The sequence below is a fragment of the Bactrocera latifrons genome, unplaced genomic scaffold (genome assembly GCF_001853355.1).
Source record: "Bactrocera latifrons isolate USDA-ARS-PBARC rearing strain unplaced genomic scaffold, ASM185335v1 scaffold_7, whole genome shotgun sequence".
NCBI classification, from domain to species: Eukaryota; Metazoa; Arthropoda; class Insecta; order Diptera; family Tephritidae; genus Bactrocera; species Bactrocera latifrons.
In genome coordinates, this window is record NW_017537378.1 from 1,455,377 (window position 1) to 1,481,308 (window position 25,932).

Here is a 25,932-nt window from a genome sequence, read left to right on the forward strand (position 1 = left end):
TTTCCAACAACAACCAACCTCCTTTTTTTTAGTTGAACGAAATTGATATACAGTCTCCTGCCCAAGTTACATTACTCTTCTTTGTAATTTTCTCTACATCTATATAACGATGTAAAACTTTAGTTTATTTATTTATTTGTTTCTTTATTTAAAGATTTCGAATGTGTCTCACATTCCATGTCAAGTCTGTCCAAAACTCGATATGTATAAAAAACGCAGTTAAATAAGTTTTGCAATTGTATATTTCTCATTCACACTCATGAATTGCAGTTGTAATGCATGGAATAAGTGATTTCATTTTATACAAAACAGCAAAATATTGTAATTGAAAAGAAGTGAACGAAACCCTTCGATTTTACGAAGAGCATTACGAAAAAAACAAAATAAATTAAATTAAACAAATAATAAATAAAAATATAGTGTTTTACTTTCATCAAAGCCAACTGCAATATTTCGCTTTAGTATATAAATTGCCTTAATTGATTATAAATCAACATGCTAACCGGCTTATCTTTGTTAATTCTCAAAACTGAACGAAATATGTGCATATTTTGCGACATTAATACCGGTTAATGATCTTACAGCTCAAGCATTTAGCACATATTCTTTTGTATGAACTTCATTCAATCTCAAGTTTTGAGCTACAAAGGAAAACACCTTAAAATCATTAGACAACGGTATTTGTTAACACATTTTCTTTATTGGCGTTCTTAACAGACACATACATGTTAAACGTTCTCTGTTGTTTACCACACTTCTTCCAATAAAAACCCAATTGCATACTTTTAGGCGCGTATGCAAGTAAGATTATTTTTAAGGCATATCCATACATAGTTTTCTTTTCTACTGTTAAGCCGGTCCATAGGCTATTTATGTCCTGAAATCCTTTTTGGTATAATTTTCTTAATGTAATTTATAATATAAATTCTTTATTCGCTGAAATCCTTACAAGTTTGGTGCATATAGTTTTTTTTTTCGGTGTGCACTAATTTAACTTGGCCTCGGTCGATGGCACCTTTTTATTGGTTTAGAAACTTCATTCTTTATGTATTTTAAACGAACGTGGTGTCGAAACGTCAAACAACGAGATAATAGTGTTTAATTCAAAGAGTTATTTCAACAGTCGGGGATATGTAATCGATGCGGAGCCAACTTTATATTTGACTGTTAGCACTGAAGTGTTCCTTCCCAGAATGCCCAGAAGACAAGGAAAGAATGTTGCAAAGTTAATAGTCGTGGCCTGGAGTCGGTTTGGATTGGAAGGCAAGTGCAAGTCAGTAATGGTTAAATGTAAGATAGGAGTTAAGTGCCTGCACCCTCTTAAACGATTACTCGTTTCTGATCCATAGCGATAGTTCGGCTAAAATATCTTAAATACAGCAAAAATTTAGTGATGCCTTCTGTTCAGAGACATTTCGATGTAGTTTTGAAGGTTTTTTAACCTTCGTTCAAAGAAAGTAGTTATTTATATATTAACTAAAAGCACTCTGTATTTGCATAATAGGTGATAAACCAAGAAAAATAATAAAATTCATAGGAGACCTTTTACTAACGTGTGAGGAAACGATTGTAGCATTCATAACTTTCTTCAACTGTTGATGAACAGCAATAAACACTCAAACGACTATTGAATAATTCGATTACCACGACAGTTAAGTCTACGTAACCGGAAGGGAGCTGGATCTTTTTTATCCAGTTAGGGACTGTCAACTTGGCAGAATTCTGCCGCTACTACCACAACCATTGAATATTACATACTCACAACAGCCGGTTCTAAAATTTTTTGATCCTTAAGACATAATAGTAATAACACAACTGAATATGTTATTTCTTCCATCCATCATCAACAATTTAGTGACATACATATGTATGTCTATGTAGGTCTGATACTGAAATGACTGCTTGCTGAATAAGCAATATGTTTTTACCGTCACTTGTCTATTACGAGTGTCTTAATGTGCATGAGTTGGTATGAGCATACATACTTTTAATCGTTGTTGGTATTGTAGCACTTCGTATTTTATTTTATGGTATTTCATTTACAAACTTCTTTTATACTTAATTACAATTTATTGTAATTGTTGCTTATGGATAGTAAAAAGGCTAAATATTTTATTAAAATTTACTAAATACAAATGTTTTAGTATTAATCAGGCAAACGAATATGATTTGCTTGATCCAAATGTATGTATGTATGTACGTATGTATTTATAAGTGTTTGTGTGTATATTGTATATATGTACGTATGTATATTTTTTTTTCTAAAAAATAATTCTAGTGCTGCTTTTCAATCGACATACTAAATCTCAAACAATTAAGTTGTACGAAGCGAAAACCGGAAATGTTGTTTTGTACCTCTATTTAGCGCTTCCGTTGGTTTTAATTTTGTTTAGTGTGTTTATGTTTGCTATTTGTTACTTTAATTGTAAATATTTAAAATGGAAATGTGTGTGAAATGAATAAAAAGGTACGATATTGACTCGCTTTATTATCCATCACCCCACCACCGCCTGCCTGCATATCATATTAGCATATTTTTGCATACATAGGTATTTGCCCGATTGTGGCCAATCTCAATTTTGCGTTTAGAAATTTATTCCTGTTTCAGATTTAGATACGCCTGTTCCCCCATGTTGTTAGTGTTACTTTCTTCCTCGTCTTTCTGTTGAGTCCGCTGTAGCCAAACATTTGTTTTATTGCACGTACAGAGACACAGACAGATTTAACGAGAATATTGTTTTAAGAGGAAAAAGAAATCAAAAGAAAAAAGAAAATATATAAAGATAAATTGTATGTAATCAGTTTTTATAATTTAATAAAATTCTATAGACACAACAAAATTGGTGAATATTTGTACATATTTACATGTAGACATAAGTGCAGATGATAGTTCGTACTCATGTCTGATTGTAAGTTCCAATGTATGTACATACATACATGTTCATACATGCGTGAATACTACAATTGAAATGGCAGTCAACACTTAGCCAATATGAAGCGCAATATAAATGTGAAGTGAAGGTGATTGAGCGGAAATCCCATTCAAATGCGAGTATTTAATGTACACATTTCCTAACAAATATACAAACATTCACATTTAATGTGGATTTATTTTCCAGAGCATTTGAATATATGAATTCCACATAAAATGTTTGCCCGCATCAAATGATTTATGAACATCAGCGCAAATATGATTATGTACATACATATGTATTTATATGAACATTTGTTGCCGATATATACTAGGTGATTGGTAAGCGCGCAAGAATAAGGTGAATGTGAATGGAAATGGAGCAAAGTGATTTGCAGTGTTCTAACAAACATACATATGTGAGGTTTTATGAATAAGAATCAAAATAAAATAAAAAAGCTGAAATTATTCAACTTTAGCGAAGGCTTACGAACTTTTATCTCGATTTTCAAAATAAATCGCTAAATTGCTTTAACGTAAAATAGAATTCGTACTTAGTTCAAAAGGTAATATGTGTAAAATGACTTTTTATATAAATGTGAACTTAATTCCTGAAATTATTTTTAAGACAATGGCGTGCGTTCGAAATTTTCATTTCTGATTCGCTTCCGTTCCCATAATAGCCGACGGGCACGGATCAAGAATTGCAAGATTCGCTTGCATTCCTTAAACTATTCTAAGAATATGTTATGCCATTGCCATAACAATCAGGCTTTATAATCTTCTCATATATAACTAACCATACTTTTAAAGTAAACTTTATTTTTTTTATACATACCTATAATTTTTAATATAATTCAATACTAATAATAAATAAATTATATCTTATTAATCCCTAACCTAATCGAATTTTATACAGTTATATATGACATAAAACTCATCTCCTATACCATAACCAATTTTACTGGGTTTTTAAAACACACAAAACAATACTATTTTCTCCTAACATCCAAAATCCGACGACGAAATGAAATGCCAAAAGTTCATTATCTTAACAATGAAAATTTAATTAAAACTGTACATTATTGTTTTTATACAAAGGCAATAAAATATTGACATGTTACGCATCGAATACATGCACATATACAATATATGTTTTGCATTGAATTCTGTTGAAGGACTTTTGGGAGGAAAACCCTTCACTCCCCTTCAGCTTCTGGATCTGGGCGGCTTAGAATTTCCTGACAGAGGGCAATATAGTCCTGTGAAAGTTAGGAAAATTATTTTTAACTCAAATATTTACTTAATTTGTATAACAAAATTGACAAGGAACACAAGTCCATATTAGAAAAATGTCACTTACATAAGGAGGCAGACAACATTGAGACGTACGCACATAGCTGATCGCTGCTAGAATATAGCACACCTAAACACTTCTTTTAGTCACATAAACAAAAATATGCATACATATAAATTCTTATGGGAATACAAGTATGCAGGTGTATTCTTAGTAGGTATTCATTCTATCCGTTCCCTTGAAAATACGATTATATGGTATTTTCGTTGGGTGCAAGTTAAAACTAGTTGTCATCTATAAACTATGTATGAAAATATTTACTCGAAAATATAATAAATCTCTTAACAGTGGCAGTAACGAATTTAATAATTGAAAAAACTCATATCCATGAGGCATGAAATGACACCATTTCTCCATCAATGTTAACTATATCCACTTATACGATTGACTAACAGCGAAAACGCAATTTTTATATTAAAATTCCATGCATTAAAAGAAGCTTATATCATTAAGTAAGTACAAGTAAAAGCTGACTGGATTTTATCCTAATGTATCGATGCGAAACATTCTATGTTTATTTAAACGGAGTTATTTCAATTGTATATATATTTTTTTAGTATATAATAATACAAATGTTTTTAAACAGATTATAGACTGAAAATCATGACTACACTATTTAACCTATAATTTTCCGGACTTTTATATGATAGCTTCATAAAAATCGTTCACTTTTAACTTAGTGAAATTATATCATCTTATGTTTTTAGTTTCAATTAAGAGCGTGTATACAAAATGATTATTATATTAAAATTTATTCATCATTCAAAACTACATTAACAGAATGCAAGTTGATGTGAATCTGTGAATGTTTATCTCATTCCTACCAGAGGAGTTTTATATATATAAAAATAAAAAATACGGCGTATTAGAAAAAGCTTCGATATTGTATTGAATTTCGTCACTTTTATGATGCCATTTGTGTTGGGTAGAATTGGATGAAATGAAAAATATGTCTAAGTAGTGTTTTATGACATGCGTTAACAATACAAAACTTCAATACATTAGCAAATGTAGGTTGTTTGACTGTGAAAGTTAATGTGTGTGTGTGTGTTTTGTGTATCGCATATTTAGTGAAGACGATTTCCGTGGAAAATTCAATACATTTTGTGCTGATTAGTTATTGTATCTCAGTTTCTAATGTTGTTTGTGTGTGTTTTTGGCTGCCTTTCAATTTATTTCTTAAACAAAACGAACTTTCATCATGATCTCTACATTTTTAAGTTTGCTTGAGTTGTTTTTGTGGTTTGTATTTCTTAATTTTTATTAATTTTTCTGTTTTTTTTTTCAATGTAAACGTTTTTTTTTATAAAAGTTTTTGTTTAATGCAATAGTTATGGAAAAATTAAAAATAAAAAGAAAAAGGAAAAACGATATTAAAGTTTAAGATGTGAGCAAAGAAATTTCATTTTAAATTTACCGCTCGAAGTGGCATTTTAACGGTGGCTGCTGCCTGTAGTTGAATTTGATAAGCTAAGCTATGAATTTTGAAGCCATAAAGTCTGTAAAAAAAAAAACAAAAAAAATCGATTAATATATTAAAAACGTGAAATAGTAATATATTTATATACAGAAATCCTAATACATTAGTTTAAAATTTACTATTTGTTGGTCAAGTCAATAAATTTGTGTCCCTTTAAAAATAACACTACAGGTATATTATCGAAGGAAAATACGAAGGGTAAAACTTCTGAAATATAATTTAACTAGTGGATCCGGCGACTCATTGCTGTGGTATAAATTTTGTACTATTCTTCATATAATAATATATTCAATACATTGAAAATATCTATCTATCTTCTATGTTGCTTCAAACTTGACACAGTGTGCTTAATTTTTCTAAATCGGTTCAGTAGTTTACGAGTCCATCGCGGACAAACAACGGGACACGTTATTTTTTATATATAAAGATTAACAAATAAATGTTCGAAAACAGATTATATTGCTTTTGTAATTTTGAAAACATTCTCTGAATCAACTGTTCTGCTAGCGTAACTGTCGCGAGATCGAGAAAATACTTAAATAGGTTTGATTTGATTAAAAAAAAAACAATCATACTACTCAAAGCCTCTGCAACTATTAAATAATCTATTTCTACAGCTTTATGATGACTAAACAAAACATATGCAAAATAGTACAAGTTGGCGTACAATTAAATCCCTTATATGTATATTAGAATAAAAATTGTAATTTGCTACACGGTATTAATATTTACTCAAATTTCAAATTCTCATTTATTATTACCTACCTTGGAACAAATTGATTAGTCGGCCGCTTAGGACGATATTCAGGATGAACCATGAAGAGCATGTGTGGAAATCCCGTGCCAAAGTAAGCACCATCCGTGTGATGATGACGCGACGATTTTGGCGTATATACATCAATACATTTGGGGCAATAGGTTTTTACCATAGCCTCACCAGGTATATCTGATAGACCTGCAAATTATAGAGATTAATTTATGACTAATGAATTTTAGTTTTTATGAGTGGCGAACCTAAAGGTAACATGGGCTGGCTTTCACAATATACACGTGGGCAATGTCCAAAATCACCAGTTTGGTATTTTTCGATCATTTGCGCAATTCCGCGATTTGTCAAAATGTATCGGGCATGTATCAAGCCGTACAGCATTTCTGCTGCCTGTTCCGTCATATCTGATTGCAGTTGATTCTCTTCCAGATCATCTTCTACAAAAAAAAAAAGGAAAATATTATTTTAGTTTTATATCTCTCAATGTAAAAAAAAAAAAACATTAAAATTGTATACATACCTGGCTCGAGATCAAGGATCATATCAAGAGCATTTCTATAATTGGGAACTTGTTCATTTAATCCGGTTAAATTAAATTTATCTTGTATATAATCCTCATCAACCTGTAAAGAGAAAAATAAAAAGTTAATAATACGAAATCAACATGGAAGACTATAAAAGTGGGTATAATCATTATGGCTAGCAATTATATATCCTCTTAAAACTCAAATGGTGATCTCAACATTTAAATTGAATCACTCCATGGACGAACTATTAAACTGCAGAGGAATGTTAAATTAAAAGTTAAGGGTGGCGGAATTTTAAATCAAATTATATGGCAACAACCTAAGGAAATTTTGTCACCAATAGAAATTCGTACACGCTAACTTCTGCCATACCCACATTGTTAAAACAATAGTGATTAGATAACAAAGAGGAATCGAAAATAATATCAAAATTTAATTATTTGCATTAATATAGTTATTAAATTTAAGTTAATACACTTACCTCACAAAAGAATTCATTGCCGCGCAGCCCACAAAACCATGTTACCCAAGAGACTTCTTCGGAACTGCTCATTTTATTTCTGAAAATTCAAAAGAAAGTGCGAACACAAGGAAACGATATTAGTCTATTTCCGACACATGATACTTTGTACACTTTACTTAAATTTTTACGGATTCTACTCACAGTAGGGATAGAATTTTGGCAAAATTAACAAACTAAATTAATAACACAAAATAAAACTATTTTTCTTAGACGCTTATCTGCAGAATTTTCTGCAATTTTATTCAGTTTTCTTTTAATAAAACACAGTTTAATCGAGCAATGGTATTCGTCTTTCATTCACAATTCCGACATTTTTGCCAGCAGCCACGAAAATGAATAAAATATTTTATACCTCGCTTTCTGACTACTTCTTTATCGTCTTCTCCACTTTCAAATATCATTCGTTAACTTTACCTATCCTCCTCCATCTTAATTTTCTTCGATAGCGGCAACACTGTTGTACTTAAAACTCAACAACAGTTCTCCTGCTCACACACGATAGAAAAGGAAACCGATTATTGATATAGCGGATAATATGAGAAGGTACGGTACACGCTGAAAGCCAATTAATCAACCGACCGACTATTTCACTAACTCAAAATGCCTCCTTGTTTTCTTTCCCCGCGAATACAGATACTTTTATCCACTGAAAAAACTTCAAGTGTATCGTATTAAAACCCACATTATATTACTATTATTTTTTAATATATTCTGCCACCAGTGATCTTAATTAAAATTCGTTCCACAGCACTTTTACACATTTAATTTAATTTTATTCTTTTAAAACGGTACACTCACCTATTGTTGCTTTGCCCAGCCACACTCCACAGAAAATTAAAATTAAAGGAAAATTTCACAAGAGAGGAAAACCAAAGGGAGAGGCAAAAACAGGGCTGCAAAGCATTTACTTTAGTGTTGCATTTACATAGTACTATTTTATTGAATTTACTTCATTTATTTCTCTTTCTCATGCTGTACGTAAACAACGGCGAATAATATGCAGTGAAATGTAGACAAAATAAATGATGTTAAATGTAACTGCTACGACTAATAAAAATATAGTTTCAATACATATTTTTATGTGAATCTATTTCAGTTGGTTTCCCATATATTAACAACTATTAATATATGCAAATATAATAGAGGTTATACGTACAGATAAAAATTATATGTAGCATTTTGCTTCAAAAATATTATTTTTTTTCATTTCGTATACATTGTTAAAAATGCTTTAACTATGAAATATAATAATTTATTTTCTTTTTTATAATTGTGCATATTTCTTTTTATTTCACGTGCGTGAGAAGTAAATATATAATTTTGTAGATTTTGGCAATTGTTTGAATCCCATTTAATTTTATTAGTGTGGCAACAATATTGTTTTGAGCACGTTGTGCCACAATCATAATAAAGTTGTTAAAATTTTACAAAATGTTGGAAGATGAAAATTTAGATAAAAAACCACCACGTAGAGATGCTAAAACTGCTCCTTCGCGTTATTTTCATTCGCCTGTACCCGAGGAAGAGGTTAAGCCTATTAAATTGAAAGGTGTCAGCCAACAGAATTTCTCAGGTGAAATCATTAAAGTTGAGCAAGACAAGCAGATTGGGTTTAAAAAAACTTTTTATCGCAAAGGAGCACCAAAAAAGTATATTAAAACAGAATCAAACACAAAAATTCCAAAAGAACTCCTAAAAAAGTATGATAAAGGAGAAAAGGTAAGATCTAAAGGTGTAAAAACTAAATTTTTCAAAGAGAAACAAGAGCGCAAGGAAGTATACCTGCAATATGCTACGGAACAAGCAGCGCGAACAGAAATTTTACTTACGGAACAACAAGGTTTTATTGAGCCAGACGAGGAAGAGATAACTGCACAGTATCGGCAAGTAGAAATTGCTAGAAATGTAAGTACCCAGGTATTTAGTATTGAAAATTTACTCATTCAAATCTACTATTTTAGGTCGACATTTTGTCCGCATCGAAACATTTCAAATTAAACCTTGATTTTGGTCCGTATTCTTTGCGGTATACTAAAAATGGTCGACATCTGCTGCTTGGTGGACGCCGAGGACACGTTGCTGCATTTGATTGGATTACAAAGAAGCTTCTTTGTGAAATGAATGTAATGGAGGAAGTAGCTGATGTTTCGTGGCTGCATGTACATACCATGTTTGCATGTGCGCAAAAAGATTGGGTCTATATTTATGATAGTCAAGGCACCGAATTGCACTGTGTAAAACGTTTATACAGAGTTAACTGCTTGGAGTTCTTACCTTACCATTTTCTTCTTGCTACTGGTAACAAAGATGGCTACGCGTCATGGCTGGATGTATCTATTGGCGAGTTAGTTAGTAATTTCAATACGAAACTTGGTGATATACGATTAATGCATCAAAATCCAGGAAATGGTGTCTTATGCATTGGCGGATCTAAAGGTGTAGTGTCCATGTGGTCGCCGAAAGTACGAGAACCTCTTGCGAAAATGCTATGCCACTCCACACCTATGAGTGCATTAACTGTTGATCCAAAAGGTCAATATATGGTCACAGCAGGCCAAGATCGAAAAGTTAAGGTTTGGGATATACGCGCTTTAAAAGGGCCACTCGTAAGTTATGGATTGAGACTGCCAGCTAACCAGGTTGTGGTATCTCAGCGTGGTTCTCTAGCATATTCACAGGTACCAATATTTGACAATACATTTTTGTCTACATTTACATATGTATATACTAATAAAATTTATTATTCATTAAGGGCACGTATTGTGAGATTCAATCGAACTTGTTATTGGGAGAAAAGGCTGAAACGCCATATCTGCGCCAAATGTGTGATTCATTTGTGCATGGCATGCGCTTCTGCCCCTATGAAGATATCCTTGGCATAGCAACAGCCAAAGGCTTTCAGTCATTACTTGTTCCCGGCTCGGGTGAACCCAATTTCGATGCTTTGGAGGATAATCCTTATCAGACCAAGTCACAACGTCGTGAACATGAAGTACACGCACTTTTAGAGAAAATACCACCAGAGTTGATTACTTTGGATCCGAATGAAATTTCTGCTGTTGATGTGCCCACGCTGCAGGAGAAGGTTGATGCGAAGCGATCATTATTCCATTTGAAACCACCAAAAATAAACTTCAAGTCGCGACATAAAATGAAAGGTCGCGGTGGAAGTGCGAAAGCTTCACGTAACAAGCAAATCGTTAAAGACCTCAAGAGAAAGGTATATTATGAAAAAATTACTTCTTTTATAACAATTACTCATTTATTTTTCTTTCTGTAGGAGTTTATTGCGGACATCAAAAAATCGAAGCAAACTATCTTCAAGCAAAACTCAAAGAAAGCAAGCGATTTTATACCTCTTGACTCAAGTGTGCCATCGGTACTGGATCGTTTTAAACCAAAAAGTACGAAGAAGTAGTTAATATCATTTTAATATAAATTTGTTTATTCATGCAAATAGTAAATAACAATACTACTATACCGGATCTTTAATCATGCTTAATTTAAACTTTAGGGCGCTTATCATTTAACAATATTTGGGTCTTTGCTGTGTACTTTATTCGGATAATATGTATTTGAAATAGTTCACAATTCTTTTGTCAGTAATATGCTTGTCGATATTTTGATGCAAAAGTTTTTTGTATTCTGAAGCAAATTTTCTTTCGATCCAGTAAAATAAGTTCATGATATGCTTTTTCCCCTCAAATGCGTTTGGTGCTCCAGACACTTGTATTTTCTGTAAGTTTTCAATAACGGCCTCAATTTTACTTTCCAACGCACGTAGAAATGTTGAATTTTTTTGCTTGGCTAAAGTTGACATAGCAATAATAGTTGACACTTGGACACTTTGTTTCAATAAAAGTTGTGGCAAATATTCTAAAAAGCGAACGAACGTATCCTCCCCATAATGTTGTCTCAGCTGTGGTGTTTGCACAATTTCACAAATAAGTGTGAGTACTTCTGTTTCTGAATTGGTTTTAGTAGGAAAATTATTTCGCAGAAAGGCTTCCATGGTGCTGTTTAGTAATGGTAGCATTAGATCTTTATGCAATTGCAAAAATTTAATATCGTTCTCAAATAAGCTGATACGCAAAGCTTTTATCAAAGCGTGGTGATTTTGTAAAGGATGCGCCGAAAGATTGGAAACTACTTCTTCAAGATATTTGAACAGTGTAGTAAATCTTTCAACTTGAGTTTGAATTGAACTATGTGATTTGTAAAATTGGCACATTAGGTATGCCAAACATATATTTTGTTCCAAGCATAACTGTCCACCGTTAGCACTTAACAATTTCAAATGTTTCTTGTAAGATTTCTTATTCATCTCAGGATCTGGAATAAACATTGAATGATATGAATTAGAAGTCCAAATTTAGAGAATTACTTAATTTTACCAGTTTCAATTTGTTGGTAAGGAAAACTATCCGTTAAAAAACTGCCAGCAAAAGTTTCCGCATATTGCTGTTGAAACCAAACGCTTAGTTGGTGAATGTTTTCGTTCTCCTCATGCAACTCAATTAGCATCCAGATATTTTGCAGAATTTCTAACGCAACTTTCAATGTTTGTGCTGCTTCACTTGTCAATGTTGTTGACATTTTTTGGTTCTGCGGTCGCACTTCAATCCACGATTCCACCAGTAAAGGTAGAAGATGGATGATGTATTCTCGAAGTCTTTCTTCTTCGCTTCCTTCTATGGGGTCTGCACTTTTAACGCCTAGTGATGGTCTCAACGCTGCTAGCAAATCGATTTTGTTCGCTGGAGTAAGGTATTTTCTCTTTACATTGTAATGCTGTGGAGTATTTGGATTAAATGTGACATTTTTTGTGAAGCTATTTACAATTCTCCCAGTATTATTTGCACGTTTGTTTTCAACTAAAGTAGCGAGCATTTGACGTAAGCGTTCCAAAACTTTAGTCCGCCACTTTATTGTAGTTTGCTTTTCACCTAAACGAACAGTAAGGGTTCGACTGGTGTGATCACCTTCTTTACGCGCTCTTGAAATCATTTCAAGGAAGTTTCGTATAATCTTCACACTATGCGTTACTACTAACTGTGGCACATGTTCCATAAGAACATCCAGCATGAGCAGTGAATCTTCTTGTATTGCTGGTTGAATGTGTGTCATAGCACATCGTAAATAAGACGAAATTATATGGAAGAAAGGCACAACTTCATCAGTTTTTAAAGCTGTTAAAAGACATTTCAACGCCTTGAATGAATCTCTTCGTGTCTCCCTATCTATATCCAACGATATTGCGGAAACACTTTGCAATAGGCTGTGCATATAACCAGTTAGATTGACACGACCGGCAGTGATGGCCTCGCGGAGATTTCGAAGCGAATCAGCGCGCATATTGGAACTGTGGTGCTTTAAGCGTGAAATAGTTTCTTTTAAGTTCAATTGACGTTCTCCGTCCGCGAATTGTGACTCCTTCAACTGTTCCCTTATCGTGATTTTTCGGACCTTGAATTCTGTTTTAGTGACATTTAGACCTTTCGGCAATTTAGTAGCCTTTAATTTTACTTTCGCCTTCTCAGACCGTAATTTCTTTTTATGGCTCACCATGTTGCTTTATATTTAAATAAATTGTTATATTTCAGACTTATTCAATATCAACACAATCCTCCACGTTTTTTATTCCAATCTTGGATTTCAAAGAGTTGCCACATTATTTTTTAAGCAAAGTCTGTAGAGTAATTATATCGTTCAACAAATCCTAGATAATAAATACCCTCAATATATTAAGAATGCTTATTTTTTCTTATTGCGCTCCAATTGCATATCGAAAGTTAATTGCTTGTAAGAAGTAAGTAGTTTATTGCAGTGCCGCAAACGCTTAGTTTACGAGATATTCGACCTTAAAGTTCAAAAATTCGAACATTTCAAGAAGCTATTTCACCACATTTAACACACTTTATTCACATTTTTCTCTTCTAATTAGTTAAATTAAACTATAAACTTTTAAATAAATCCACATTTTACACTTATAGCAGGTATTTTACATAAGAAATCTTTATTTTAAAAATTAAATTTTACACTCGTAGTGAATACCATTTGTGTGCTCAAAATTACAACGAAATGGAGCGCTACCATGTGAGAAGGGTTTTGGGTAGGATTGGGTCAATGAGGTGTTAAGAAACTCATAAAAACTGCTGCAAAAATCTCTGGAGGTACCGTTGGGTTATTAACCGATAAATGGTTTGCATGTTAGCTACATATATAGAATATTAGAACAAGATACACACAAGATGCACAATAGGGAATAACCGATTCTCTGAACTTTCTCATAAAATAAGAACGACTTATCTTCGACGATAAGTGAGTATTTAGTAAATTAAGCTCCTACTCGATGCTGAAACCGACGGAACAACAATTGCAATCAAGAATGGCTCTATATAACTGAAAGAGACTTGGCTTTTGTTCACCTCCACATTAGTAACAGTTATAAATTCAACTGGTTGCTCTTTTTTTTTTAATAATTTCTCTTGCTGTTAGAGCAACAGTTTTCTGACTACAGTGCCGTGCACTGAACAATGAAACACAAATTTTTATTTAAATGCTGTAAAAAAGTAAAAACTGGTGTCTTTATTGATTAATCCGTTTTTTCTTGGTTTTCAGTCACGAACAATGTTCATAGGGGTATAGAGAATGGCTGGAAGAAAACATTTTTTTATGCAAAAAATAATTTCACAATAGGAAAAGTAACATTTTAACATAAAAAGACCAAACTTATTTAAATTGTTGTAACACAAAACAAATCTTGTAACTACTAATTGAATATACACATTTTGTGTAATAATTAAGAAATTATTATCAAAATGAAAAGGCGAAATTTAATAGAATAACAATGCTCATTCTCTAAGGTTGGTATAATAAATAAATAATAAATTTCGTTAGTGTTCTAAAACTTACAGTAGTTCAAATAGATGAACTTACAAGAGTTACTTTTTCATTGTTTGAGTATTGGGAGAAATTAGAGTAACAAATCAAGTCTTTCTATATATACTAGAGATAAGCACGTATGTAATTCAGCCAGTAAAGCGCCTCAAAAGTATCCAGTGTCCCTTTTCTTGTTGTTGTAACGAGGTGCATCTTTTATATACATATGATTATATATGCATATGTGTGCTGAGTTTGCACTGCATTGCGTTATATTCTATTGCCAAGCTATTAGAACTCCAGTTAGGCTGAATGAAATGATGAACTGTCAAAGCTTCACAGAATATTTGGTTTAAACGAAATGTTAGTACGAATCCAACGACGATTACGCCCATTAAAGCTGACTGCGTTTCCACTTGAGTATCGTTTTACGATTTTTTTAAATACCAAATTGAATAATTTCATTACAAATACAGAAATAAATAAAAAAATCTGACAAATAAATAAATAAAATCTAACAGTGTAGAAAATATCACATAGTAAGATGTCTACATGGTAGACACCAAATATCACTTGTTTGCTTTGTACTATAAATTTTGTAGAATCGTTGGCAGTGCCAACATGGAATATGAATTTTACATGTAAAAATAATTATTTTGAGTAATAACAATTGTAATGAACATTTATAAATTTTTTATGGTGGTAGCTATAATTCATTTTTTTTTTATCAGCTATAGCAAACATAATTTATTTTATTATTTTATATAAGTTTATATTTAATTCTACAGAGTACATTAATGTTATATATTTGTTAGTAGTAACTGCAATAGATTTGAATAATTTTGCATTTGCTTAAATTTATATAATTTAGTAATTTAATATACAAGTATTTCTAAAATAAGTGCAGATATTTGATTTTTTTTTGGGATAAACTCATCAAATAACAGTGAAATATCGTAAATATTTTTAAGCATATAATTTGAGTTTTAAACATGCCATATATAGCACAGGCGTTAAATATGTAAATAGGTTTTATTTTATTTTCGTCTTAATTAAGCCAACTAAAATAAATATTGTGTCTGCACACGTTTAGCCAACTGTCAACAGTTGTTTATATTTTTGTAATGTTTTTTTCAATTATGACTACGTAATTAATGTGTGCTTCTAAAATTTTTCTTGCTTTTGATTTCCATTTTTTTAAGAAGCTTTATACAGTTAATTTTTTTTATTTTTTAAATTTTTAGCGACTTGTTTGCCCAACAATTGCATAATAATGTCCAATATAAAATGCCGTAACAAACTTTTGGCCGACATTTAATCGATTTTAGTGCATGTAAAAGACAAATAGCAAATTTCTTCATAACTTAAAATGTTCGGACGAATATTAATTAGCTACGTTTCCAACAAGAAATACGTATGTAAATTCATTTTAATAATTTTTTGCGCATACTATCGGGAGTATATGCAGAAAAACTGTTAGAAAGTGAGAAGGGTGTGTACATTTTTTAACAATCAATAATATTGCAAATATTACAAGTAACACAATACAAATATAAAATAAAATATTAATTTTAAACTTACAACTACGATTTACAACAGCTAAATCTGTTACGTTCACCTGGTAAGGACATATAAATTTTGTTTGTTGCGAATTTAAGGTATAGGTTAGTCAGAAGAACAAAATTTGTTGATTATTATATAACTGGATGATATTAGCATTATATAACTGGTGCTACCTTCGTCCAGTAATACTTTATTTTTTATGGCTCACACTTGCATATCTATGATTATATTTGAATACGGTTGTTGCTTATTATTATATTGCTATATTGTGATATAGCAATCGTAAATACTAATTTACATTTGTCGCTGTTTGTGTCATCATTTATTTTGGCAAATACATACATTTATTTACCGGTTTTAATAAACATTTTTGCACATTGAACAAAATATTTTCAATTGTTTTTAAACAATTATAATTAAGCAACTACAATTAATTTAAGTATTGTGTACAAAAATACAATTTTGGTAATAGTTGAGGGTAAATCGTCATTTTATTTACTTAAAAGTGTTATGGGTATTTATATACCTTGGATGAAAGTTTTCCGCTGCGGTCAAGAATATATGATAATTTTGTATACACTTTAATATACGGCATATTAAAAAAAAAATAATAATAAAGCCTGTTGCTCTTTTATAACTTACAACTAAATTATAAATTATAACTAAAATTTGTGTTGAACTTTGTATATTCTTAAATATACGAACTAAAAATTATATATGAACTTATAGTCTAGTGCTTTTAAGATCCAGGCGTAAAAAAAGTGAATTTTTTGAAGGTCAAGTAAAGTTTTACCGTTATTCAATTTGTTTACTAATTCACATTTAACTAAACTTTTGTTTATTTGTTGGTGGAAAATATGCAAGAATAATGTTGAGCCGCATTATGACTTTGAGCATGTATGTTTGTTAATGGAAGTATGATAGCATAACTATATATATATGTTTGTTGAATTTTAAAATTTAAAATGGCAAAATGAAACCTTGTTTTGAACAAAGTGTAAAGGGAACACTGCCTTTTCACAATTAGAAAAGTTTCACACCTTTTGTTAGTATACATATTTAACTGGAGCCATTTTTCATTGTTTTGTGAAGTAAAATTTGAAATACATTAAACGTTTAAGTCAATATTAAATCGCAAATAGTAATTTAAAACTGAAATGGTTACTTAAATTGTTAGAGTTATAACTTCGAATGTCATATACAGTTTTAATGCTAGTAGGGATGCATATTGAGCACTTCACAAAGTGCTGCCAACCTTTTGCCAGTGTCATATTAAAGCTAACAATGTTGCTGAAGGCTTTCAATAAAATAACTTGAAAATTACATTTCCTAAACATTATGACATAGCTGATTTATACAGAATTTGAAAATGTTATAGTCAATAATATAGGAAGCTTATTTTTTAGAGAAAAAAAAAACAGTAATTAGATGTAATATTAGCATAAACAATTATATGCATTTTTGGCGGCGGTAATTACAAATACATTTTAACTTTCAATTAAAAAAATTGCGAAGACAATTTAAGCAATATATGAGGCCATATGAGGTGGTACTGTCTGTATGAAATCTAATAATTTATAATATTAATATGTTATGTGATATACATATGTATGTATACCTCACGGTGATGACAATTTGAGAATTGCACATTATAAATGTGGATGTTATTTAGAAGTTACAACAAATCTATAATTTGCATGTGCTCTTACAAATATTTTACCAAACTAAGCGACAACGAAAAGCAAAAATTATAACGACTTAAGCAATTCTCGCTGCTTACTTCTCTTTACCATATGCATTATTTAAAAAAAAACATAATATTATAAATTTAAAGTGAAAATAATGTTTACATAAATTTTCGCGCCTCCATAGCTGTTATTCGACTCATACATGTGAGTGTGAGAATCATTATAAATATATGTATGTTGTAAAGTGATATAAACAAGTTATGTTATGTTATGTGTGGTCTAATTACAAGTTATCATTTCACTTTCAATACAGAACGAAGACTTTCGTGCCACCTACATTTTAATTATTTTACTAACACCAGTGTCAAATTCAAAGTTAGCGAAATATGCATATTTGATTTCAGAAATATGCAGGTTCAAAATTTTTTTACGATTTGTTTGTGTAGTTTTAATTTTCTACACAGCTATAGAAATCATTGACAAAAGTTATATGATTTGGTAGCTTAATGTCGGTTTTGCTAAATTGCCGAAAACTTAATCATGTTTCAAAACAATGCGTTGCCCCTTGTTGCGCTTTCCATCGTTTCCGCCACCGTCTCTGTTGCTTCCACCGCTGTCATACATTTGTCGCCTGGTCTCCAAGCGATCAAATATACCTTTCCGTGAATTATTACTGCTACTGTTGCGCGACGATCCCCCACCAGTGCGACGATTCCGACTGCTATCGGATGAGTGCAAATCGCTTTCCTTGCGGCCAGCACCTCCTGAATTACTTGATGTTGTTGTAGACGATTTTAGTACCACTCGTCGGTTGCTTGAACCGAATGATGCTGACGATGCTGAGGATCTTTGAGATGTCGTATTGTTACTGCTACGACTAGATTTTATGTTTGCCTTACTAGATGGCGGTGGAGCTATTGGCTCTGGTGTTGGTGTACGCGAGATAGCTGGATGTGGTGGGGACGGTGTTGGCGTGGCCAACAGGCGATCCTCCATTTCTAGCATTAATTCATCTTCATCGTAGTCGAGCTCCACTTCATCATCACTCGGCGAGGACAGACGTCGTGTTTGTTTCAATATTGCCGCCGGTGGTGGTGTCGGTGTATGGGTTTCCTTTTTGGGTACTGGTTTTATTATGGCTGTATTGCTGTTGCCACAGTTAACACCACCACTGCTGCTTGTGACATTAGTTATATGATCGTTAAGATTTCGTTTTGCTTCTGGTAAAATTTTTGCAGTTGGAATCTGCTTGCGCTGATTTTGCACTTGAGGCGGTTGTTGCGACTTTTGACGTGAAAAATCCTCATCAGCATATTGTGGCTGCTGATGTCGTTTCTTTAACGATATTATTTTGCGTTCTGTTACCACAATTGGCTTAAGTTTCTGCGTCTGATTTTCACTGGCACTGCTTGGGGCATTGCTACCGTTATTGGTACTAGCATTGTTGGTCTGATTAGGACGCTGATCCTATAAGGTTAGGGTTTGGAAACATATTTACGTATTTTTTATCGTATTGAAATAGTTTGATTTGTTTTTATGACTATGGGTAAAGAAATCCACTTTAGGTGTATGAAAAATTCAAAACTTTATAAATTTAGAGTATATATTCAGATTACTAGAAACTTGTATTTGAAGACAAAAAAAAAAAAAAAAAACTCGTAAAATTTGATAAAGTGTGCGAAAATAAAACAAAGAAGCACAAAAGAAAATTAAGAACACAGCGCTTACTTAAAAAGTATATGTTGTTTTATACTACAAATTCCAACATCTATATCTCAAGCCGAGTTGAAAAATTTGGGTAAAAATATTAATGTGCAAACTCACCTCATATTGTTTTTCCTCTGCGGCGCGTCTTCTTTTTAATTCCTTGTCCTTGAGTATTTTTTCTCGCAATGCTTTCTGTTTCTCTATTTCCAATCTATATACACGCGTCTCTTCGTCCTCCTCCACCTATAAATTAAATTTTAATTAGGTGTCATACAAGCATATAAGAATTTGAAAGAAAACGTACATCTGGGCGATCGCGATCACCGCCACGTCGAAAACCTCCTCCCGCTCGTGGCAAGGGAGATAGACTACGTCTGCGTTTAACGTATGCCCCACCACCTCTTTTATCATAATCACGGTCTCGACTATTTCCACGACGAAAACGATTTCCTCTTGGGCCAAGGTTACCATTTCCACTTCCTACACCACCACGTTCGCGATCAAGTGGTCCACGTTCCCTTTCACGGTCGCGATCTAAACGATCACGCTCACGATCACGATCACGTTCTCTCTCCCGATCGCGTTCACGATCTCTATCGAAGTGTGAACCGGTCCCGCCGGCGCCTCCACCACCGCTTCTTTTATTTGGTGGCGTAAAACTGCGTTCACGTGAATGTGTTCGAGAACGGCTACGACTGCGGCTTCGTCTTGCTGCAGGCGGCGAACGCTCATGTCTACGTTTCTCGATATGCTCTCTATTTTTATTAATGAATTCCTCCTGTTGACGCAGTAGCTCATCGTCACTTTGTAAATGTGAAACGTGACTGCTAATTGTTGACATAAATTGAGTTTCCTTTATAAACTTATTTGTTGCTGCTTGAACGCCACCCTTAAAGTTAGGATTAATAAGTACTTTGCTAGGGCGTAATGTTGCCGCAGTTATTGGACCACAATTGTTATTGGCAGATACTTGTGACGCCTGCACACTGGTAGTCGGATGCACACCACTTTGTGGTAACTGTAGGGGAGCTTGAGGAGGCTGCAATGGTAGTTGTTGGGGTGGTCTAATGGCCGGGTTGTTTAGAAAATTTGGCCCTAAGCCTTGTGGCGGTAAATTTGATAACGGTGGGCGCGGTAAACGCATGTTCGGACGCATTATCATTGGTCCCGGTGTTGGGCCCATACCTGCATTATTGCCACCTTGCATTGGTCCACCAGCGAGTTCAGGGCGGAACATAGCTCGTGATGGATGTGACATATGACCGAAGTTCTGATTGAAGGGTACCCCATTACCCGTATTATAATCATGTGGATACATATTGCCCGGATTAGGATGCCTAAAATTCATAGGTCCACCTGGGCGAAATCCGGGGAATGGGTGCCGTGGACGATGGGAAATTGAGGGATTCATGGGATCGTGTGGGTGGAGGGGAATTTGTGCATTTGGGTTTGTTTGTTGTGGTCCCATCGTTCCGGGATTTGTAGATGGCGGACCGTGTGCTGTATTGTGTGGTGCATAAGGTAGGGGTGGTTGTTGTATCGGGAACTGACCTGGAATGAGGGCGGAGGATGTGTGGGTTAGCGTTGTTGAAACGATAGTTGTTCTCGCCGCGGGAACACCGTGCGTTGTCAATAGAAAATTACCGTGTGATGGTGGATAGCGGAGTAGTGGCCTCTGACCGTGATAAGATCCACGTAATGAATGAGGACGCAGTAGTGGATTTCCCCCACGTTTATTATGCACGTAGCGGGAATGATGTTTTTCTAAAGGTCGAATGTAAATGTTTTATTTATATAGTTTATAAATAATTTAAAGTATTGTCTAATTATTATTCAGTATTTTACCTGTCGATTCATTGATTCCTGTATCAAAATCACGTTCATTTGTTGTTTTTATATTTGTACGTGTCTCACGTTCTTCTTCCATATCCTCTCTAGGATCGGAATAATCACTGACGCTTAGAGGCGTCAATCCCAAACTTTCTTGGGAGCTTTGAATGAAGGAGGAATCAGTCATATTACTGGTACTGCAACTAATGACTGATGAATGATCTGCTTCAACTTCTTTACTACTACTTGAAGTGACTTCATCGATATTTGTAGTGTTTGACAACACAGTCTGTGTAGATGCTGGTGCTACTGTCTGTGTTAATTCCCTTTGGGGTTGAGACCTTGTGGGTTCTTTAAATTCTGCATGTGCAGGTGCTGAATTTTCACTTGTGGACACATCATCAGTTATATCACCATGTTTTGAGTTATTCGCAACCAAATGTGTTGCCGCCGTTGAAGTCACTTCCGTTGCATCTGCGGTGACTTGTTTAACTGTGTCCTTGACAAATATTGCAGTATTAGCTGCTCCAGCTGCAGCCATATGCTGTGCTGTATTAGCGTTTTTAGGACCATATATATTTTCACCTTTTTCTTGTATACGTTCATTAACCCATTGTTCTGCCTCTGCTTTTATTTGTTGTTTAACTTCTTTTGTTACATCTTTTTCTAATTCTACACAGTGATGAAATTATTTAAATGTGCATTAATATGTATATGTTAAAAAAAAAAAAATCACTTACCATCGTCTGACAATAGGAGTTCATCTTCATCGGCACCGTAAAGTGCTTGATCATCAATATCATCACCCAATTCATAGTTCAATAAATCATCGCTATAAGAAATACAAAATACATTTTTTAATGAAAATTTCAACAGCTGCAATTTCAATGTGGCGAAAATCAACCCCCAACAGTGAAGATTTCAAACACGAAAATACCATATTTACTACATCTATTACAAAATATTTAAATTTTAACACAGAATATATTATTTAACTTCTTGATTTTGCAATAGATATTTGTAAAATATTTAGATTTGTAGTAAATATTTACAAAATAATTCACGGAAAATTCACTTACTTCAAATTTAAGTCAGACATTTTGATAATTGAACATCACAACCACGCACACATTTGTCCTTACTTTCTGGACACTGACAAGTTATATAGTGTTGCAACTTTTGCCTTCCGATTGACGTGAGGTAGGAAAGAGACGACACATTGCTTAAATTGTTGTTGTTTACTTAGCATTACTGAATAGTGTTGACAAGTTTATGTTATTTTTGAGAGAATAACAATTATCGATTATATATCGATAAATACGTACAGATGATTTGGAAATAATCGTACGACTGGCCTGTTATTAATAGATAAATATTAAAAAATGAAGTAATTAAAAAACTAAGTATTAGTAATAACTCTAATCTCTCGAAAAGTTGGTAGAAATAAAATTTTTCTAATCTGTAAGTTTTTAATAGGTAAGTTTAATCATAAGTATATCTATATTTGTTGTGCTAATTCCAAAAGTTCTTAGATTCCAAACAAGTCGTGGTCACCGACCAATGCATTGAAAGTAAAAACCCTGAAACTAACACATACGCACTGTGTAACTCGCAAGTCCTTCGATGTAGGAAAGAGATAACACACACTTATATAAGAGTTTTGGTTAGAACTGACAATTGGGCCTAAATAAATTAAATTCTATAAGTACATATATCTATCTATATGAAGATAATGCTAAAAGTGGTTAAGTAATTTAAAAAAGGGAAAGATATTCTTCTTTTCATGCCACAAAAAAGTTTTAGAAAACAGTAGTTTAAAATATAATGAAAAAAAAAATGTGTTTAAATTTTTGACAGTTATTCACGATGGTGTAACTGGTCTAAAATGAGTACAACGAAACTTGGTAGTATGGAAGTTAGCGATTATACATACCACTCTAATAAGGTACTGTCTTGTATGCATTCTCTGAAGATGATAGCGTCATAAGTATATTAATTGTATATAAAGCTTTTATATAGACTTTATAGGATTTCCGTTTCCTTCTAAATGTCACAAACTTCATGACAAACTTGTTGTTATTGTTGTAACGGATACCTAATACCCGTTAGGATGGTAAGGATTAGGTAAGTTGTCGCCGACGTCATCCAACGGTAGGCCCAAGAAACGTGCTGTTTCGACGTAGTCGGACCAACGTGAGAAGGTAGAGTGCTAAGTTCCGTACAGCGAGCAAGCGAGAAAGATTGGAGAGAGAGCCATATGCCTTTGAGCACAGCATACAAGGTGATAGAAATTCCCTCTTATGGTTGCGGGAGTTTCGACATGTAGAAGTTGAACAATAACGTGGAGAGGACACTATTCTGTGGAAGCCCTTGTTGAATTCTTCTCAGTTTTAGTTTTACCACGAAATGGTTTGTGAAAGTCGGGAGTAGCAAGTGCACTTCATTACTTTCAAACTCAACCATTCTTAACCATACCCTGTACAGGTTATAAAAACACTTTTTCAATAAAACGATTTTTTGTTTGTTTTTAATTATATTTTTTATTTATTTATGTTTATTTTTACTGTTATAATGTATCAACCAGTGTAATTTGCTTAAACTTATATACAATTAAAACTTCAATTTCAACGAATTGAAACAATTGTAAACGGTGACACGCATACATACCCACATACACGCGTATGCAGCATGCACAATTAATAAATTTTAGATGCATTTAAAATACATTAGTTCATATGATTTTGATATACACACACATTGAAAGTAATAACGGAGTTGTATAATTGTACACTTATTATTTAATGCGAAACAAGTTAAATAACATGAAAAGATTTGTATATAATAATAAAAAAAATTAAATAATTAGCATGGTACATACATATTTTGGTACGTATACATTAGCCAAAGGGTTCTTATGTATAAATTGAATTTTTAATTCCATTTTTCTTTAAACTTACTTTTTTGTTAACAATTGAATCTAGTTTATTGCAAAAGCAGACATACATACCAAGCTGTATTTTTGTATATGTAATTACGAATTTCTGGATTTGAGAAAAATGGTTTAAGAAGAGAAGAAAAAATATTTTTTTACAAATTATATACAATTTATTTTTTAAGTTTATGGTAGTTTTAGAGGCTTGCTCATAACTTGTCTGTTTGTAGTGAGATTTTTGATAGGTATATTTAACATCTGCTATAAATATTTAAAAAGCCGGCTTAGCATATCTGCGCTCAAAATCGAATAATAGTGAATGTAATATATTTTTCGATAGTAAACAAAAATATGCTTCGAGTTTATCAAAAAAATAAATATATAGATAAAAAAATATATAGTTTTGTAAAAAAAATATGCATATTAAGCATTTAGTTAGAGCAACTGAAAGTTTTGAGTTTGATAGTTGACAAAGATTTTATTTTCATTTACATATTTGCATAGTAAAGATACTTTGCTAGATTTTTGATAACTAATGCGTTTATAAATTATATTTTATTTCATTTAGTACATTAAAGTAGTTAACATGCCTTTGGATAAAAGACCGCGGCACAAAGCACCAAAAATTTGCAACGCTTGCAATAAAAGTGATTATGTATTGGATTTTCGTGTTTACACACATGTACATATGTACATAGACAGAAGTACAAAAGCATATTTGCTAAATTATTTATAATTAATTTTATATTATATATAATGTATATGTATGTGTTTTGTATGTAGTAATAGTTAATTTTATTCGTGTTTTTAAGTATATGCTTCGGAAAAAGGACGATATTTTTACAATTTTTACTAAAATTGTGTTAAGAGGCAAGAGTATATTTTTTTTCTACGGAAAAACTAATTAACGAAAGTAAGTGATTAGATTTTTTAGATGTTACAGGCTTTTAAATGAACATTTTGTTTGAAAAAAAAAGAATCGAATTCTTCCATTATGTGGTTAAGTGCAATAGTTTTTATTAAAATTGTGTTAAGCGGCAAATAGGTATTTTTTTTTTAATAAAATTCTTTTTTCACGGGAAAAAATAATTGACAAAGGTAAATTGGCTTTGATTTAAATGAAAATTTTATTTGAAAAAAACATCGAGCTCTTCCTATAAATGCATATATAACGCAATTAAGACTATTCAAACGCGTATTCAACAAAAAAATTTAAATTAGTATTTTTTTATTACTATTACGTCATCAAATACACAAATACGTCTCTCATACGTCTCTCATATGTCGCTATTATGACGTATTTACTAAATATTGTGTTTTTTACATTTATTTCGCTAAGCTTATTTACAATAACTGATTAATTGTTACTTTGTGGCGCGTGCATTCATGCAAAGTCCTTACGACAAAGCAAAAATTATAAAATTTTTCAGCAACTTCACTTAACATACCTGATGTTACTGTTATGTATATATGTATATATATATATACATACATTTTTCATTGATACTCAATTGCTCATGTGTCTGTGTGAATTTACAAAAATATTTACCATTACTTATTATTTATTTAATAATTGCTTTTTTTCTTCCTCTATATTTGGTTGTAAAAACTTCTAGAAAACTATTTTTTATTTTATTTAAAATCTATTCATTTATATATGTATGTATGTATGCCCACTACTGGCTTTAAAATTGCACTCACTATGCTGTCATTATGTAAATTGGATTAAGAGTCTTAAACTTTATGTGACTACAATTTAAAAA

The 25,932-nt window shown here is 32.4% G+C and overlaps 4 protein-coding genes across 9 annotated transcripts; 1 reads left to right on the forward strand and 3 right to left on the reverse strand.

The window, feature by feature from the left end:
• Positions 1-2,085: 2,085 nt before the first annotated feature.
• LOC108975873 (casein kinase II subunit beta) lies at positions 2,086-8,449 on the reverse strand. 5 transcript variants are annotated; one of them, XM_018944662.1, is made up of 7 exons: positions 7,982-8,316; positions 7,526-7,604; positions 7,038-7,140; positions 6,763-6,954; positions 6,514-6,703; positions 5,686-5,767; positions 2,086-2,674 (listed from the first exon to the last, which is right to left on the reverse strand). In XM_018944662.1, exons 1-7 carry the CDS (start codon positions 7,993-7,995, stop codon positions 2,594-2,596), a joined length of 741 nt encoding a protein of 246 aa, XP_018800207.1. In that variant the 5' UTR covers positions 7,996-8,316; the 3' UTR covers positions 2,086-2,593. The 5 variants fall into 5 exon arrangements, with proteins under 5 accessions (XP_018800207.1, XP_018800209.1, XP_018800212.1 ...); XM_018944664.1 differs by lacking the exon at positions 7,982-8,316 and adding an exon at positions 7,709-7,748; XM_018944667.1 differs by lacking the exon at positions 7,982-8,316 and adding an exon at positions 8,366-8,449 and having other exon boundaries at positions 2,087-2,674.
• Positions 8,450-8,918: 469 nt separating this feature from the next.
• On the forward strand, positions 8,919-11,052 carry LOC108975875 (WD repeat-containing protein 46). The gene is made up of 4 exons (XM_018944669.1): positions 8,919-9,472; positions 9,529-10,245; positions 10,320-10,787; positions 10,848-11,052. The coding sequence occupies exons 1-4, from the start codon at positions 8,999-9,001 to the stop codon at positions 10,983-10,985; spliced, it is 1,797 nt and encodes a 598-aa protein (XP_018800214.1). The 5' UTR covers positions 8,919-8,998; the 3' UTR covers positions 10,986-11,052.
• On the reverse strand, positions 10,992-13,214 carry LOC108975874 (testis-expressed sequence 10 protein). Its single transcript, XM_018944668.1, has 2 exons — positions 11,962-13,214; positions 10,992-11,899 (listed from the first exon to the last, which is right to left on the reverse strand). Exons 1-2 carry the CDS (start codon positions 13,133-13,135, stop codon positions 11,124-11,126), a joined length of 1,950 nt encoding a protein of 649 aa, XP_018800213.1. The 5' UTR covers positions 13,136-13,214; the 3' UTR covers positions 10,992-11,123.
• A 3,264-nt stretch (positions 13,215-16,478) lies between these two features.
• Positions 16,479-22,408, reverse strand: LOC108975906 (serine/threonine-protein kinase fray2). Of its 2 annotated transcripts, XM_018944719.1 has the most exons (7): positions 22,317-22,408; positions 21,978-22,069; positions 21,253-21,909; positions 21,052-21,171; positions 19,712-20,958; positions 19,525-19,650; positions 16,479-19,167 (listed from the first exon to the last, which is right to left on the reverse strand). In XM_018944719.1, the coding sequence occupies exons 1-7, from the start codon at positions 22,334-22,336 to the stop codon at positions 18,235-18,237; spliced, it is 3,195 nt and encodes a 1,064-aa protein (XP_018800264.1). In that variant the 5' UTR covers positions 22,337-22,408; the 3' UTR covers positions 16,479-18,234. The 2 variants fall into 2 exon arrangements, with proteins under 2 accessions (XP_018800264.1, XP_018800263.1); XM_018944718.1 differs by having other exon boundaries at positions 19,712-21,171.
• Positions 22,409-25,932: the final 3,524 nt, after the last annotated feature.

Excerpts from the sequence above, each read along its gene's own strand:
- LOC108975873 (XM_018944662.1), bottom strand. Across the intron at positions 6,704-6,762 it reads CCAGCCCATGTTACCTTTAG|GTCTATCAGATATACCTGGT; the intron begins GTTCGCCACTCA and ends TATAATTTGCAG. Across the intron at positions 5,768-6,513 it reads ACTAATCAATTTGTTCCAAG|ACTTTATGGCTTCAAAATTC; the intron begins GTAGGTAATAAT and ends TTTTTTTTACAG.
- LOC108975875 (XM_018944669.1), top strand. The coding sequence starts at position 8,999 with ATGTTGGAAGATGAAAATTTAGATAAAAAACCACCACGTAGAGATGCT. Across the intron at positions 9,473-9,528 it reads AAGTAGAAATTGCTAGAAAT|GTCGACATTTTGTCCGCATC; the intron begins GTAAGTACCCAG and ends CTACTATTTTAG. Across the intron at positions 10,246-10,319 it reads GTTCTCTAGCATATTCACAG|GGCACGTATTGTGAGATTCA; the intron begins GTACCAATATTT and ends TTATTCATTAAG.
- LOC108975874 (XM_018944668.1), bottom strand. The coding sequence starts at position 13,135 with ATGGTGAGCCATAAAAAGAAATTACGGTCTGAGAAGGCGAAAGTAAAA. Across the intron at positions 11,900-11,961 it reads TTACCAACAAATTGAAACTG|ATCCTGAGATGAATAAGAAA; the intron begins GTAAAATTAAGT and ends TGTTTATTCCAG.
- LOC108975906 (XM_018944718.1), bottom strand. The coding sequence starts at position 22,336 with ATGTCTGACTTAAATTTGAA. Across the intron at positions 21,172-21,252 it reads AGGAATCAATGAATCGACAG|AAAAACATCATTCCCGCTAC; the intron begins GTAAAATACTGA and ends TTCGACCTTTAG. Across the intron at positions 19,651-19,711 it reads GTGATCGCGATCGCCCAGAT|GTGGAGGAGGACGAAGAGAC; the intron begins GTACGTTTTCTT and ends TTTAATTTATAG.